At 36.7% G+C, this 15,015-nt stretch overlaps 2 protein-coding genes across 2 annotated transcripts in view; one reads left to right on the plus strand and one right to left on the minus strand.

Moving 5' to 3' along the window:
• LOC135475759 (E3 ubiquitin-protein ligase lubel-like) overlaps nucleotides 1–7,534 on the minus strand; it is a 33,777-nt gene extending 26,243 nt beyond the window's left edge. Inside the window, exons 1-6 of the mRNA XM_064755697.1 lie at nucleotides 7,400–7,534; nucleotides 6,853–7,089; nucleotides 5,954–6,106; nucleotides 4,622–4,824; nucleotides 3,138–3,207; nucleotides 762–846 (exon numbers count right to left, since the gene is read on the minus strand). Coding sequence (XP_064611767.1) covers nucleotides 762–846; nucleotides 3,138–3,207; nucleotides 4,622–4,824; nucleotides 5,954–6,106; nucleotides 6,853–7,089; nucleotides 7,400–7,420 — 769 coding nt within the window. The 5' untranslated portion in view covers nucleotides 7,421–7,534. The remainder of the gene's footprint in view (nucleotides 1–761; nucleotides 847–3,137; nucleotides 3,208–4,621; nucleotides 4,825–5,953; nucleotides 6,107–6,852; nucleotides 7,090–7,399) is intronic.
• A 2,121-nt stretch (nucleotides 7,535–9,655) lies between these two features.
• LOC135475854 (glycine cleavage system H protein-like) overlaps nucleotides 9,656–15,015 on the plus strand; it is a 9,366-nt gene continuing 4,006 nt past the window's right edge. The window contains 3 exon segments of the mRNA XM_064755799.1: nucleotides 9,656–9,783; nucleotides 12,965–13,044; nucleotides 14,845–14,908. Coding sequence (XP_064611869.1) covers nucleotides 9,657–9,783; nucleotides 12,965–13,044; nucleotides 14,845–14,908 — 271 coding nt within the window. The 5' untranslated portion in view covers nucleotide 9,656.

Here is a 15,015-nt window from a genome sequence, read left to right on the forward strand (position 1 = left end):
ATACACACAAACAAAAAGAAAAGAAGTACTTATGGAATGAAATACAAACAGAAGAGATGTGTGATACAGGTCAAGAGAATACACACAAACAAAAAGAAAAGAAGTACTTATGGAATGAAATACAAACAGAAGAGATGTGTGATACAGGTCAAGAGAATACACACAAACAAAAAGAAAAGAGGTACGTATGGAATGAAATATAAACAGACAAGACGTGTGATACAGGTCAAGAAAATACAAACGAAGAAAAAGAAAAGACGTATTCATGGAATGAAATACACAGAAGAGATGTGTGATACATGTCAAGAGAATACACACAAACAAAAAGAAAAAAGGTATGTAGGGAATGAAATATAAACAGACAAGACGTGTGGTACAGGTCAAGAAAATACACACGAAGAAAAAGAAAAGACGTATTCATGGAATGAAATGTGCGATACAGGTCAAATGTGCACACAAAACTGGAGCAGTGGTAAACCCACATACATGGTCATACAAGCACTACCGACTGCTTATTCCTAGAAATCAGAAATTCAGCTGCTGCTGGAGGCCAGGATGGCACATCCAAGACAGGCTCTCATGTATAACAGAAATACATCATACTAAAGTTACATCATGATTATGGTGAGACAATTACAACGTGCAGAAATTCAAGACTTTCTCTGGCTAAAAATAAATAAACATCCTTTACATATTTGATTACTAGGTGTTCTCTTGACTTTATCAGGCCACAGTGACAGGCAACATGATATATACATTACCTAGATTCTGCCAACCTGCAGTAGGACTGTAAGGAGGTTTCAGCGTTCGGGATGGAATAGGTGGGGCTGTTTTCAACACCTTTTCCTGTGAATAATACAGACCCATTTGAATCAAAAAATAAATAAACATTTATTTCATTTCCATACATAAATGAAAACTTGACAGATAAAACACATCACCTCAAAATATTAAGCTGAGTTTGTTACATGTAGGTGTGAAGGTTTAGCTTCTTTGATTCTCTACACATACTTGAGTTAATGGCCAAACAATGAAAAATATTTAAGTAAAACAACAAAGCTAAAAAGTGTGGTGAGGTTCATTAGACAGACAACTAAAATTTATATGTAAAAATAGGTTCATCTGTCTTTTTAGGGTGATTGGAAGAATATTAAAGGCCTTCAACTATTTTAATTCTAGGCTTGGCTTTTTTAGGTCATTCTAATACTGAACTCTGACATCACATTTTTTTTCTATGTGTCAGATGTCAGAATTCCTAAATGCCTGTAGTATGGTCAATAAAGCCATTCTTACAATTCTAACACTTCACTGCTTTTCACTGTCTTCAAAAAAAAAATGTATTTTTATGAAAGATAAAGATCCCCTACAGCTTACACTTACTACAATCCTGTGGGAAGGTCTGCCAGCAACCTGAGGATGGTCGGGGATTTGACTAGGTTCGGCCTGGTTTCTTCCCACCATAATGCTGGCCACCATTGTATAAGTGAAAGTATACTTGAGTATGGCGAAAAAACACAAATCAAATAAATAAATAAATAAAGAAATCTTCAGTACTTACACCTCCCATATTCACTGGCTACACCTGTATTCCTACACAATCTAACAATTTTCCAGTCAAATGACGAGAAGAAATCATTAGGTGTGTGAAAAATGTCCATGCTGCCAAAGTGGTGCTGTCACTGAAGTATCATGCCAAAGACACCAGACATGACATCTCATGTTTCCTTTCTCTAACCTCTCAGTGCTCAGCGCCAAGCTAGGCAGAAGCAGGTACTATTTTTTAAAGTTTTTGGTATGACCTGGACCGGGTTTGATCCCGAGGTCTCCGTTTTCAAGATGGACGTCCTAACCATGAGGCCAACGAAGCGGTCACAAGGATTTAGTAGGTGTGAGAACATGTTCATATACCATGTCTTCTCATGACAGCCCGTCCAGTCACATTTTACTGACACTGGCACAACCAGTCCTGTTTCCTTATTCTAACCCCTATGTGCTGAGTGCCAAGCGAGACAGCAACAAATACCATTTTGGTGTTTGGTCTGACCTGACCCGGGTTTGATCCTGGGTTTCTAGGCTTCGAGACAGACATTCTAAACTAAGTGGTCTGTACTCTTTTTGTGATGTAGCGGTTCTCAATTATATTTCACTAAGGGTTTAAGGGTTTAAGGGTTGCGGGAACCAGACGAAAGCCTGGTGCAAATCCCTGCATCTCAAGAAATACCTGCCCCCTCCTGACAACAGCTTCATTCCACTATCTATTCCTAAATGACGACCATCTATAATGTTGCTTTGCTGGGAAAAGTTCAGTTGATCAACCCTTTAATATAGTATTGGCTACTAATACTTTCAAGTTTGTAGATGAAAATAATACTAATGTAAACAAATGTACATTTTAACTGTACATCACACGTTTATGTTTTACCAGGAAGTTGAAATCTGCACCCTGTCAATTCAGTGAGCAGGAAATAGAACTATGTATTATAGTTTAATTAAATATTTAGACGGAAATGATACAAATGACAGTATTATAAATTCATTACAATTATACTCATTTTGTCCTGGTAAGTGGTAACCAAAGGTTTTTCCACCAAGGTTTACTGACATTTACCTATGGTTTACCCATTTATGTTCATATTTCCAACATGCATGTTTTCACTTTTTTTTTCTTAAATAATCGTGCCTAAAAAGAAAATGCTGGTTTTAAAAAGTGACTGTTAAAAACTACAAATGTGGAGGAGTAAGGTACTCAAAAAGTTCAGTAAATCAAGCTAATAATCTCTGACATACAAAAGTTGTTTGAAAAGAGGCAAACAATCTTCAAGGTAGTGTAATTTATCAATTAAGTCAAAAAACATGTTTAGGAGATCAATTTATCATTTGAGTCATATAACATCTTTGGAAGATCAATTTATCATTTGAGTCATATAACATCTTTGGAAGATCAATTTATTATACAAGTCAAATAACTATTGAAGTGAAGCAATTTACTGCATGATTCAAATACCTTTTGAGGTGGAGCAAATTATCAATTTAGTAAAACAACCTCTGAGACAAAATGTTTATAGAATGAGGCAAATAATCTCCGAAGTACAATACTATATTAGTTCATTTCTATGCAAGTCGAGTTACTGACTTACCATTTTTGGTAATGGCGTTGGTAAAACATCAGGTAGATTACTGGTAACATAGGTACCATTCAGCTCATGCCTACAACCAACATTTACCAACATTTACTAACAAACAATTCAACCTGTATATACCTGTATATAAATGTATATCGCTTTATTCTTACAAAAATGCATTCATCCCTTAAAACCTAACTGTAAAACCAAGCTTGTTATTTCCAGTGGAAAGCCAATCACTACTCCAAGTTTTCAGTTAAAGTAGACAGGTCCAAAGCATATTTTCTCAGAGGTGTTAATGGAAATTCTGGTTTATGTGGACTGTTTACATGTTTTACATGTGTGTTACCTTTGACCAGTATTGCTATTTACCTGCTTAACAGGTCCTCAACAGCTGAATTTGACACCTGAGACATATTTGCATAACTTGTTCTGCAAAGTATTTTGCCCCCAAATTGTCTGTTTGCGCTAATAGTTTAATTACTCTCTTTATCAGCTGAAGGGTCTCATTCACAACGCTAGTGTTCAGGTCTGAGTACAGTTCTTTATTACAAAGTCAAGGGGGGGCCTCCATGTCTCAGTTGGTTAGCGCACTAGCGCAGCGTAATGACCCAGGAGTGTCTCACCAATGCAGTCCCTTTGAGTTCAAGCCCAGCTCATGCTGGCTTCCTCTTTGGCCGTATCTGGGAAGGTCTGCCAGCAACCGGCAGATTGTCATGGGTTCTCCCCGCGCTCTGCTCGGTTTCCACCCACTATAATGCTGGCCGCCGTCGTATAAGTGAAATATTCTTGAGTACGGTGTAAAACACCAATCAAATAAATAAATACAAAGTCAAGGCTTGTTTCACATCTTCACCAAAATGTAATATTTTTAATCTCAAAGAGGGAATTATTTATTTATTTATTTGATAGGTCTTTTCACTTACACAACAGCAGCCAGTATTATGGTGGTAGGAAACTGGGCAAAGCCTGGGGGAAACCCACGACAATCTTCAGGTTGCTGGCAGACCTTCTCACGTATGAATGGAGAGGAGCCAGTATGAGCTAGACAGGAGGTCATCACATCAAATTTATCTAATGCAGTTTTACATGGATACATACCCACCCTAATCATTACAAGTACATGGGGCAACATTGTCACGGAAAAGGTCATGTGTACATAAAACTACTCACACTTTGCAAAAACAACAGCCCTGGACCGTCCTTTTGACTATAATGATGTATAAAACTTGGTGAAATATTGGGTGGGGAGGGGGAGGGGGGGACACATTTGTGACCTTGTTATATTGAAGTACATGTTTGTAATGAAGTGTGTTGTACTTATAATGAGGGAGAGATGAGATTCAAGGTCCTAAAAAATGTCTCCTTCTTTAATTCCAAGACAGTGCAGAATACTAAATGGCCAATTTAAATTGATCACAGATTTTTTTCCCTTCTTTATAATACCAAAAACGAGGAATATTTTTCACTGAATATGGGCATATGCATAGATTACATGCCTTGCGGTTGAGATGAAAGGATCTAATTGTGTGGGATGTGGGTGTTCTCCTCTGCAGTAGGTCTCCAGCTCCTCTCTGGCCAGTATGATATCCGCCACCAGACTGACCAGTTGGTTAGGATTTGGCTCTACACCGTCAGGGAATGACAACCCGTCCCCCAGGTCCAAAGTGTAACCCATCTGGTGCATGACGTATCTGCCTCCCTGTAACGACAACAGTGCACTGTACACAAACGGTACTCGGCAAATGCCCGGCAGCACGACTCTGGCACCATTTTCTTGATGTCAAATGTTCCAATTCCAGTATATCAACATGACATCACACCAAAGACATAACGATGTAACTGTTACAGTTGGAACTGATGTACTGTTATTGTAACATTGTAATGAGCAATGCGCTACAATAAAATTCTGACATAGCAATGGCTTGAGAGCCTGCTTCACACTAGAGCCACCTCAAGGGGTTAAAATATTTGCCATCTCCTCATTATACAACTCTATACATATAAAAAATATGCAACAAAACTAAGAAAGGTGCATGCATGACTTGTATATTTTCTGAAAATCATCCTTTTTCCACCTGCTTGCCACATTTTATGGATTTACTTATTTTCATTTATTTATTTTGATTGGTAGTTTACAAGGTACTCAAGAATATTTCACTGATACAACGGCAGCCTGCATTGAAGTGGGAAGAAATTGGGGAGAGCCCGGGGGAAACCAAGACCCTCCACAGGTTGCTGACAGACCTTCTCACGAACGGTTTATGGATTTACACCTTGAAGTACATTAAAATTATTTAACTGATAAACCTAAAATTTGGATCCAAAATGTGCTTTTTCAGAAGCAAAGAAATGTCATAAAACATTAATTTTAGTGATGAAACTTAAATTTTTTCAACGGGATACCAGTAGGATAGCATCATAACTTCTAAACAAATCTCAAAACACCTCCCTAAGATCAACAGAGCTCTCAGAATCAGGCAGAATATGCTCATCATGGGCTCGTCATGATATGGCTGAAATATTGCTGATGTCGCGTTAAGCCACATTCATTCACTCATTCATGGGCAAAACTTCAGGTTAATAATAAGTCATCCAGCTACTCATAAATTAGCATCAAAGATGCAAATGTAAAAGAGCAATATACAGGAACACAATTTTATAAGTAATTAGTGTGATAAAAGTTTTTAGTCCCATTCTTTTTCAGATATAAAAAATGTACAACAACATACAAACACAGTCATATAAACAAGTTTACATAATGAAACTGAATTACATGTAAATAAATGAATAAATAAAAGAAGGAAGATCTAATAAATACATGTACAAACCTTAATAACATCCACTTTGTTGGCAAAGATTGGATTCTGGTATTTGATTAGTTTCCACTGAGCTGAACGATCTTTGGGAGGCCTCAGTAAGTGACGAGCATACTTCTCTAAGACTGTGAATGCTACAGGAAGTTTCTGAAGTTGTACCAGAGACTGAAAGAGCAGCACATTTAGGAGCTAGTAGGACAGGTTTTCTCAGCAGTACTAATTTACTTATTTATTTATTTATTTATTTATTTCAATGTTACTTAGCACGAGATGTCAGTCAGACTATGGGTGGAGGAAACAGGAGTGCAAGGGATAAACCACCGACCTTAGGCGACCTTATTGACAAACTTTCAGACTTGTGACATAAATATGCACACAGACAAGTAATCTGTACGAAAGTGAGACAGAACCAACAGTGACAAGAACTTCATCAATTACATGTGTTGCCACCAAAGCCACACTTGCAGTGAGAGCAGGGAAATCCATAAATTCCCTGTCCAAAGCCAGGTTTTAACCTGCATTTTGTGTGTCCAAGCCCTTGAAAGACAATCACATTATGATACTTGTGTGATAACTGACTTTTCCACATATAGTATGTAATGACTTATTCCCAAGTGCACACACAGGGAAAATTCTGACTGCGCCATCATCAGAAATCCAAGACATTTAAAACTGATGTACAATGCATATCATAAAGGTAAGATTTAGGCCAACATGGCAAGGTCAAATCTAAATAAGCCTAACCATTTGTAGCAAAATTCTAAGTACCTCATTTACACATTTATCACTCCTTTCCTCCAGCTCTCTTCTGCTATTTTACTTTCATCAGAATCAATACAAGGGCATCTCAAACACACCAGACTTAAACAGTGACGAGCACATGTACAGCACTGTTGAACTTGTATTGGTACCTGACTATTTTCTTTCAGCAGCTGAATGAATTTCAAAATATCGTAACGCCGTTCTGCGGAGCATCCTGTGTCCATCAGCTGAACGGCCGAGGACCTTGTATCCCTGTTTTGCCAGATGTCCTCTTGGAGCTGTACACGGCTCTTTCTCAACTCGGCCTCCATAATTTGATTGTGAGGAGTTCTAGTCGCAGGAATTGGCTCAGGGTCATATGACAGGTTGTGTGTGGTATTACATCCCTATGACATTTGTGAAAGCAAATGCACAAATATCAGTCATTTGTATGACAAAAAATATTTATTTACTCGACTGTTATTTAATGCCATTAAATCAAGAATTTTTAACCTAATACATGAACAGAATGGACACAAGAACTAGTGCATATACACACACACACATAGATGATTAATACATTAAGTCCCTGATATTAGTATGTATATATCAGTATGTATAGTCTCTGTCTGTCTTTCGCATAATTAGACTTTCTATACAATGAATCCACAAGTTATCCATGTTTAAAAGATGTCAAAACTTGCATGATAAACTCACCTTTAGCAATAATCCAGTCATTGAGAATCTTAAAATTCTGAAAGGTAAACTACTGATAACTAAATCTAAATTCTAGAGTACCTTCATATTTGAAGAGAGAAAAAAAAGGCCACAACAAAAAAAATTATCGACAAAAAGTTATGTTTGAAATACATTTCAAACAACCAGCATGATTTCAATTGCACAAAACAGCCAGTTTCAATTCAAAACATGGCAGACATTGGTTTGACTTTTGCGATTTAAAAGTTCTAATACCTGGAATACAAATTTACCAAAGATAAAGACAGGTACCAGTTGTAAAGGTCAGTGAAATTGTCTATGTCGAATAGTTAGACAGCTATCCAGGGCTCTATTTAAGGAGAGTCCTGTACAAATGAGCAACTGTCCACACTCCAAGAAGTGACAGGTAGCTGTCAATTCCAGGTAGGGATCAGTTAGTAGTACATGTAGTTTACTGTCAGAACAGCCTACCAGAGTTTATGGGTGTGCAAATTTTCAAAGCGATAAATACTGCCATGGTAACGAAGAACTCTCGAGAACTCATATCTCTCAATGGCCCTATATATATACAATGTAGTGGTCTTCAACAATATATTTTGAGTTAAATGGAAATCAGAAAATTAAAAGCGACTATCATATTTAGGTTTACCGTGCCTTCTTGGGGTTAGTAAGTCCAGGAAAAATGTAAAGGATAACCTGTAGGCCCTATCTTAATTACAAAAGATTTTACACAATAGGAAAAGATTGTCTGAAGAAAAAAAAAATTATATATATATATATATATATATATATATATATATATATTTATGAAATATGACAGCATGGAACTTACAATTAAAAATGGTTTCGCTGAATCAAAGTTAATTATTATAACCACTCTACCAACATTGTAAGCAATTACAATATATGATATTAGTATTATAAGTAGACCTTACTATCGATTATTTACTGACACTGACATTTACCTGATAACCGTATTTTACAGAAAAATGGGATTAATTCATGTTTCAATTCAACAAGTTAAACTTCCATGCCTTAATTTCCTATCTGATATTCACGATCTACCAATGTCCGTCTAACAAGTAAATGTTACGATCTAAAAATAAAGGGGGAAGATATTTACATGTTGTTGTTGTATTTCATATGAATCATCAATGGTCAAATTATACCTAAAGTTTTACAAAAAACTGCGACCGAGAAAGTTTGACATATTATCAAAGAATGGTTTTTCTTTAACGTGGTGTTAGTCTCGATAACTGCCAACTAGAAAAACTTACCGATGTGCTAACTGTTTAGTTTTTTCCGCAAGCGTCGATGAACAGTTTCGCCAGTCAGAATGTCACTTCCTGGCACGGTAGTACGAGAGTCACCTCCCTTGGCTTCGTGGAATTTTTTGGTCAATTTTCACTTTCGATGTGATGGCGCGCTCTTACATGGTGACTAATAGAAAAGATGACCTGAGCCTCACAGTTTTGTCCTCTTCACACCTCAGACAAAATCTCTGCCGTCAAGTAAAATTAAGACAAAACTCTGAGAAAATCCTATGATATCCCGATGGTGTTAACAATGATAAGCCGTTGTACATGGGAAATTGCAATTTTTAGAATCTGGAATTAACCCCAGAAGGAATTAATTAAGCTACAATGGAATAACATTGTAGTGTTCTTATCCATTTCCTTCTGTGTTCTGCTGTAAAACTGGATTGCAGTTTGACTTGAGTTATACATATATTATTTATTACGTAATATCAGAAGCCCATATCAATATGATCATATTGTATCCCTGAACATATGGAGAAATTATTGTGTTAATAATTTGCCTTCATAAAAATGTATCATTTTATCTTAAATATCTCATTCTTCCCCAATTTTATAGTTATTTATTATCGATGGAACAACCAGGACTGCAACTCAAGCCCGAATTGTCGATGTCTGTGAACGGGGAATCCCGGGAATTTCCAAAAGAGGATTGGGATCAGTCTCATTACACGCAGGGGGTATAGGGATTGGAACATAAGTAAAAGTATGTATAGGGACATACTTATACAATTGATGTGACTAACATGACTAAAATCAATTTCGTGTGAGATTTTTTATGGATTTATGCAGATGAAGTGAACTTGCTATGTGTACCAGCGGATACAAACAAGATAATTTACATTTCACTGTGATAGTTAATTCCACTGTGTGAAAATGGGCTCGTCTAGTTCGCTGGGGTTGTATGGGAGGGCGCAACGTGGTGTTCCTTCTACAGAAACATGGCGACGACACTGGCGTTGAGAAGGTTGGTTTCGTGCGCAGGACAATTCCAACGACGTATTTACAGCCCAGCACATACTGCTCAAACCATACGCAAAATCAGCGTGTCACAGAGATTGTATAATGGTGTGTATGATGCAGTCTTTGTGTTTAGGTACTGGTCGCAGGTTTTTTGTTACATCTACTGAAAACTTTTAGTTACCTAATAGGTAAATCTATGTAATTATTAAAAGATCATAGCTGCATTTAGGTTCTCCTAAGGGATGAGAGTTTCCTGTGCAATATTTTATTTATAGCTCGTAACGCGACTTGCTTGGCCTATTTAGTATTAATGTGTGACTGTCTTCTAGTTCAAGCTACATGTGGTAAGTAAAGGCTCATATAACCAATGTTGAATATGTGGTGAAGCTAAATTAACTAGGCTAGAGGTCACCTTAATTCACCATATCTCGGTTACATACATTATCTCCATAGATTAATTGTTTGTCAGAGTTACAGTTCATTAAATAAATGCAATCAAATTGATGACTATGTTTAGTTATTTATTAGAATTCCTTATGACATATATATATGTGCGTATAGTGTACGTGCAACAGGTGTGTTACCACATTTAAATTAATGTATATACACTCTGATCGACTCTTAATACTTAAAGTAAGATAGTTTAAATGTGAAGTTCAAAATGTAATTTTTTAACATATAATGAACTGTGTTTAAGATAAGTGGGTCCTATATAGAATGAACATGTGAAAAAGATGAAAATATGTTGCAAATCAAATTTATGAACTCAAATTTCAATTACCAGAGAGCAGTATGCAAAGTGTTGCATTCCTTTCCTGGCTCATTACCATAAAAAGACATTGAGATGTTGAAACATATAAGTGGCACAGTTTCAAATGTACAAAATAACTTTTCCTGATTTAGTGATAGCATAATCTTTGGGTTAAAGAAAGTATATGTTTTAGCCTCATATGCTGGAGTATACAGGTCACCTCTTCATGAAATTCTACCTTCCCACTTCTGTCTTATATGTCCATCTTCTGAAACCTCCTATGACTACGGTGCTGTTTTCTCTCTTACCTGTGTTGGCTTTTTGTCATATCACACCTCCTGTTACTCTTCACCTTATCACACCTGCTGTGACTTTTCACCTTCTCTGTCCAGCCTTGACTTCATCTCATCACACTGGGCATTAAGTTTCACCTAATCATACCTTCTGTGACTCTTCACCTTATCACACCTGCTGTGATTTTTCACCTGGTGACACCTGTCTCTTCTTTTCACCTTATCACAGCCAATATGGCTTTTCACCTTGTCACACTTGCTGTGACTTTGACATCACACCTGCAATGACTTTTCACATCACCCCCATTATGACTCCTAACCTATCAAACACCTTCCATGCTACTTTACCTCACACCTGTTATGACCTAAAGCTAACCTCTCTGTGCATTCACTCTTTGGTACTTAGCATAAAGGGATGAGCCAAGTACTTGTAGAGCTTGTGTCATTATACTGTGACTGGAAGGAGTGTCCTGTCTGGTGTAATTGGCGTAGCATTCCATTGTGTTAGCACCATAAATGTGTAGTGAACTGACCAAACTTATCTTGTAAGTCTGCATAAAACCACAATCAAATGTTCCCTCTCAGCGCTCCTGTCACTTAAACACTGCTTTCCTCTTTAAAACACTGAACCAGTTGTTTCCCCGCTTTATTCACCTGATGTGACTACCCCTTACAACACTTGCTATGTTCTCGATTTTCAAACCTCCTTTATACACCTGCTGTGACTACACCTTGTAACACCTGCTAGGCTTTCGGCTTTGAAACACTTACTATATTAATTGTATTCCACATTTACACATCTGCTATGCTCTCTGCCTTCAAACACCCATTATGTTCATTGTGATTACACCTACTAACACCGGCTATGCTTTTGGCCTTCACACCCCTACCATGTTAATTGTAATCCACCTGGTATACACCTGCTGTGATTACACCCGTTAACACCGGCTATGCTTTTGGCCTTCACACCCCTACCATGTTAATTGTATTCCACCTGGTACACACCTGCTGTGATTACACCCATTAACAATGGCTGTGCTTTTGGCCTTCACACCCCTACCATGTTAATTGTATTCACATTTACACACCTGCTGTGCGTTCGAAATTCAGACGCCTACAATATTCATTGCATCCCACATTTATACACCTGCTGTTCTCTCACCCTTCAAACACCTACCATGTTCATTGTACTCCACCTTTATACACCTGCTGAGACTACACCTTGTAACACCTGCTAGGCCCTTGGCTGTCAAACACTTACCATGTGAATTGTTTTCCACCTTTGTACATCTGCTGTGCTCTTGACCTTCAAACACCTACCATGCTCATTGTATTTCACCTTTATACACCTGCTGTGACTACACCTTGTGACATCTGCTATGCCCTTAGCCTACAAACACCTACAATATTAATTGTTTCCAGATTTGTACATCTGCTGTGCTCTTGACCTTCAAACACCTACCATGTTCATTGTACTCCACCTTTATACACCTGCTGTGACTACACCTTGTAACACCTGCTAGGCTCTTGGCTGTCAAACACTTACCATGTGAATTGTTTTCCAAATTTGTACATCTGCTGTGCTCTTGACCTTCAAACACCTACCATGCTCATTGTATTTCACCTTTATGTACCTGCTGTGACTACACCATTTAACACTTGACATGCTCTTATATTAAATACATATTACAAATTTAGCAATATAAATGTGTAAAAATTGCCATGGTATAACTTTAAAAAATCTTACAAATCCTGTACATGTGAATGTTAAACACATGATCTGGCCCCAGGTTCAAAAAGTAATCTTAAACTAAAGTTATAATTTCAAATCGTTTTAAGATGATTAGTTTTTATGCCACAAGGTCAAACTATTGTTTCACAACTTTAATTTAGGGTAAGTAATTGTACAAAACAATTCTGCTAAAGTAATGGAAAGGAACATTTAATGTTTGAAATTTGGACTTAAGTTTTAGATCGCTTTTTGAACCTGGAGACTGGTCCGTAAAATAAATTAGTGAGTCATTGGGTTTTTACTCCTGACTTTGATTTCCTTGCTTCCTTATCCTTGGACTTTCCAAGTGTGATAAGCTTCTTGTACGTTCTACCAGCTGTGTTTTAAATTGTGACCGTTATTGGAGTCAGTGGTCAGATTGTTATCTCTACCTGCCACTCATACTGTTTATGTTGAACACCTGACGGATATTTCTATGTTCCCAGAGCAAGTGTGGTTGTGTGTTCACAGGTCGTAGGTATACAGACAAACACGAATGGGTGCAGATGTCAGGTAACATTGGGACAGTCGGAATTACAGACTACGCACAGGTGAAGAAATCCTTGCTGAAACTCTAAATTGGTTTTCCTGACTCATTGTTCTTATAACTGTCCAAAGATAGACTGATTGCATAATGTTGTAATGGGAATAATGTCCATTATTGGATGTGAGATGGGCTAGAATGAGATTCCTGTGCTATTTTTGTTCTGGAGGCATAGGTTGAAATAAGCAGTTGACAAGACTTGTAGAAATTTTTAGGTTTTCTTTAATGCATGAAGTTCACTAGAGAGTGCATTGCCTTTCTCAGTTTCAGCATTCACTTACTTGCAAAAAGTTGGTGGTTTCTTCCAGGCACTCAGGTTTTCTCCATAAACTTTATTTTGGTTGTATAAGTGAAATAATTCTTGAGTGCTTTGGTAGTATAAGTGAAATAATTCTTGAGTGCTTTGGTTGTATAAGTGAAATAATTCTTGAGTGCTTTGGTGGTATAAGTGAAATAATTTTTTACTGCCGCATTACACATCAGTCAGATAAATAAAGTGTACAAAATTGGAATTACAGACTACACACAGGTGAAGAAATCCTGGCAGAAGTTCTAAATTGTTTTTCCTAAATCATTATTCTTATAACTGTCGAAATATAGATTGATTGCATAATGTTGTCGTGTAAATGCTGTGCATTATGGGATTTGAGGTGAGTAAGAGTTGAGATTCCCATGCTATTTTTTTCATCACTTACTTGTAAAAGGTAGGTGATTTGCATCCAGACATTAACTTTGATTGCCACATTAAGCATCAGTCAGATAAATGCAGTGTACAGAATGAACAATGCTGTGTGACAGCTCTGTGAATTTCTCATCATCTGTTGTGTGTATATTTCTCGTTATCTGTTGTTTGTGTGTATATTTCTTATTATCTGTTGTGTGTATATTTCTCATTATCTGTTTGTGTGTATATTTCTCATCATCTGTGGTTTGTGTGTATATTTCTCATTATCTGTGGTTTGTGTGTAAATTTCTCATTATCTGTTGTTTGTGTGTATATTTCTCATTACCTGTTGTTTGTGTGTATATTTCTCATCATCTGTGGTTTGTGTGTAAATTTCTCTTTATCTGTGGTTTGTGTGTAAATTTCTCATTATCTGTTGTTTGTGTGTAAATTTCTCATTATCTGTTGTTTGTGTGTATATTTCTCATTATCTGTTGTTTGTGTGTATATTTCTCATTATCTGTTTGTGTCTATTTCTCATCATCTGTGGTTTGTTTGTATATTTCTCATTACCTGTTGTTTGTGTGTATATTTCTCATCATCTGTGGTTTGTGTGTATATTTCTCATTATCTGTGGTTTGTGTGTAAATTTCTCATTATCTGTTGTTTGTGTGTAAATTTCTCATTATCTGTTGTTTGTGTGTATATTTCTCATTATCTGTTGTTTGTGTGTATATTTCTCATTATCTGTTGTTTGTGTGTATATTTCTTATTATCTGTTGTGTGTATATTTCTAATTATCTGTTGTTTGTGTGTATATTTCTCATCATCTGTGGTTTGTGTGTATATTTCTCATTATCTGTGGTTTGTGTGTAAATTTCTCATTATCTGTTGTTTGCGTGTATATTTCTCCTTACCTGTTGTTTGTGTGTATATTTCTCATCATCTGTGGTTTGTTGGTAAATTTCTCATTATCTGTGGTTTGTGTGTAAATTTCTCATTATCTGTTGTTTGTGTGTAAATTTTTCATTATCTGTTGTTTGTGTGTATATTTCTCATCATCTGTGGTCTGTGTAAATTTCTCATTATCTGTGGTTTGTGTGTAAATTTCTCATTATCTGTTGTTTGTGTGTATGTTGTCAGGATAAACTGGGAGAGATTGTGTACGTGGCTTTACCTGAAGTTGGAAGCTCACTCAGGAAAGATGGTAAGACTTCTGACATTCATTTTTGTGAACTTAATAATTTATATGTCCTGTGACAAAATATCTTAAACGCCACTGATATATAAAGGAAAACAGGAACATGGCTTCTT

The sequence above is a fragment of the Liolophura sinensis genome, chromosome 9 (assembly GCF_032854445.1).
Source record: "Liolophura sinensis isolate JHLJ2023 chromosome 9, CUHK_Ljap_v2, whole genome shotgun sequence".
In the NCBI taxonomy this organism is placed as follows: Eukaryota; Metazoa; Mollusca; class Polyplacophora; order Chitonida; family Chitonidae; genus Liolophura; species Liolophura sinensis.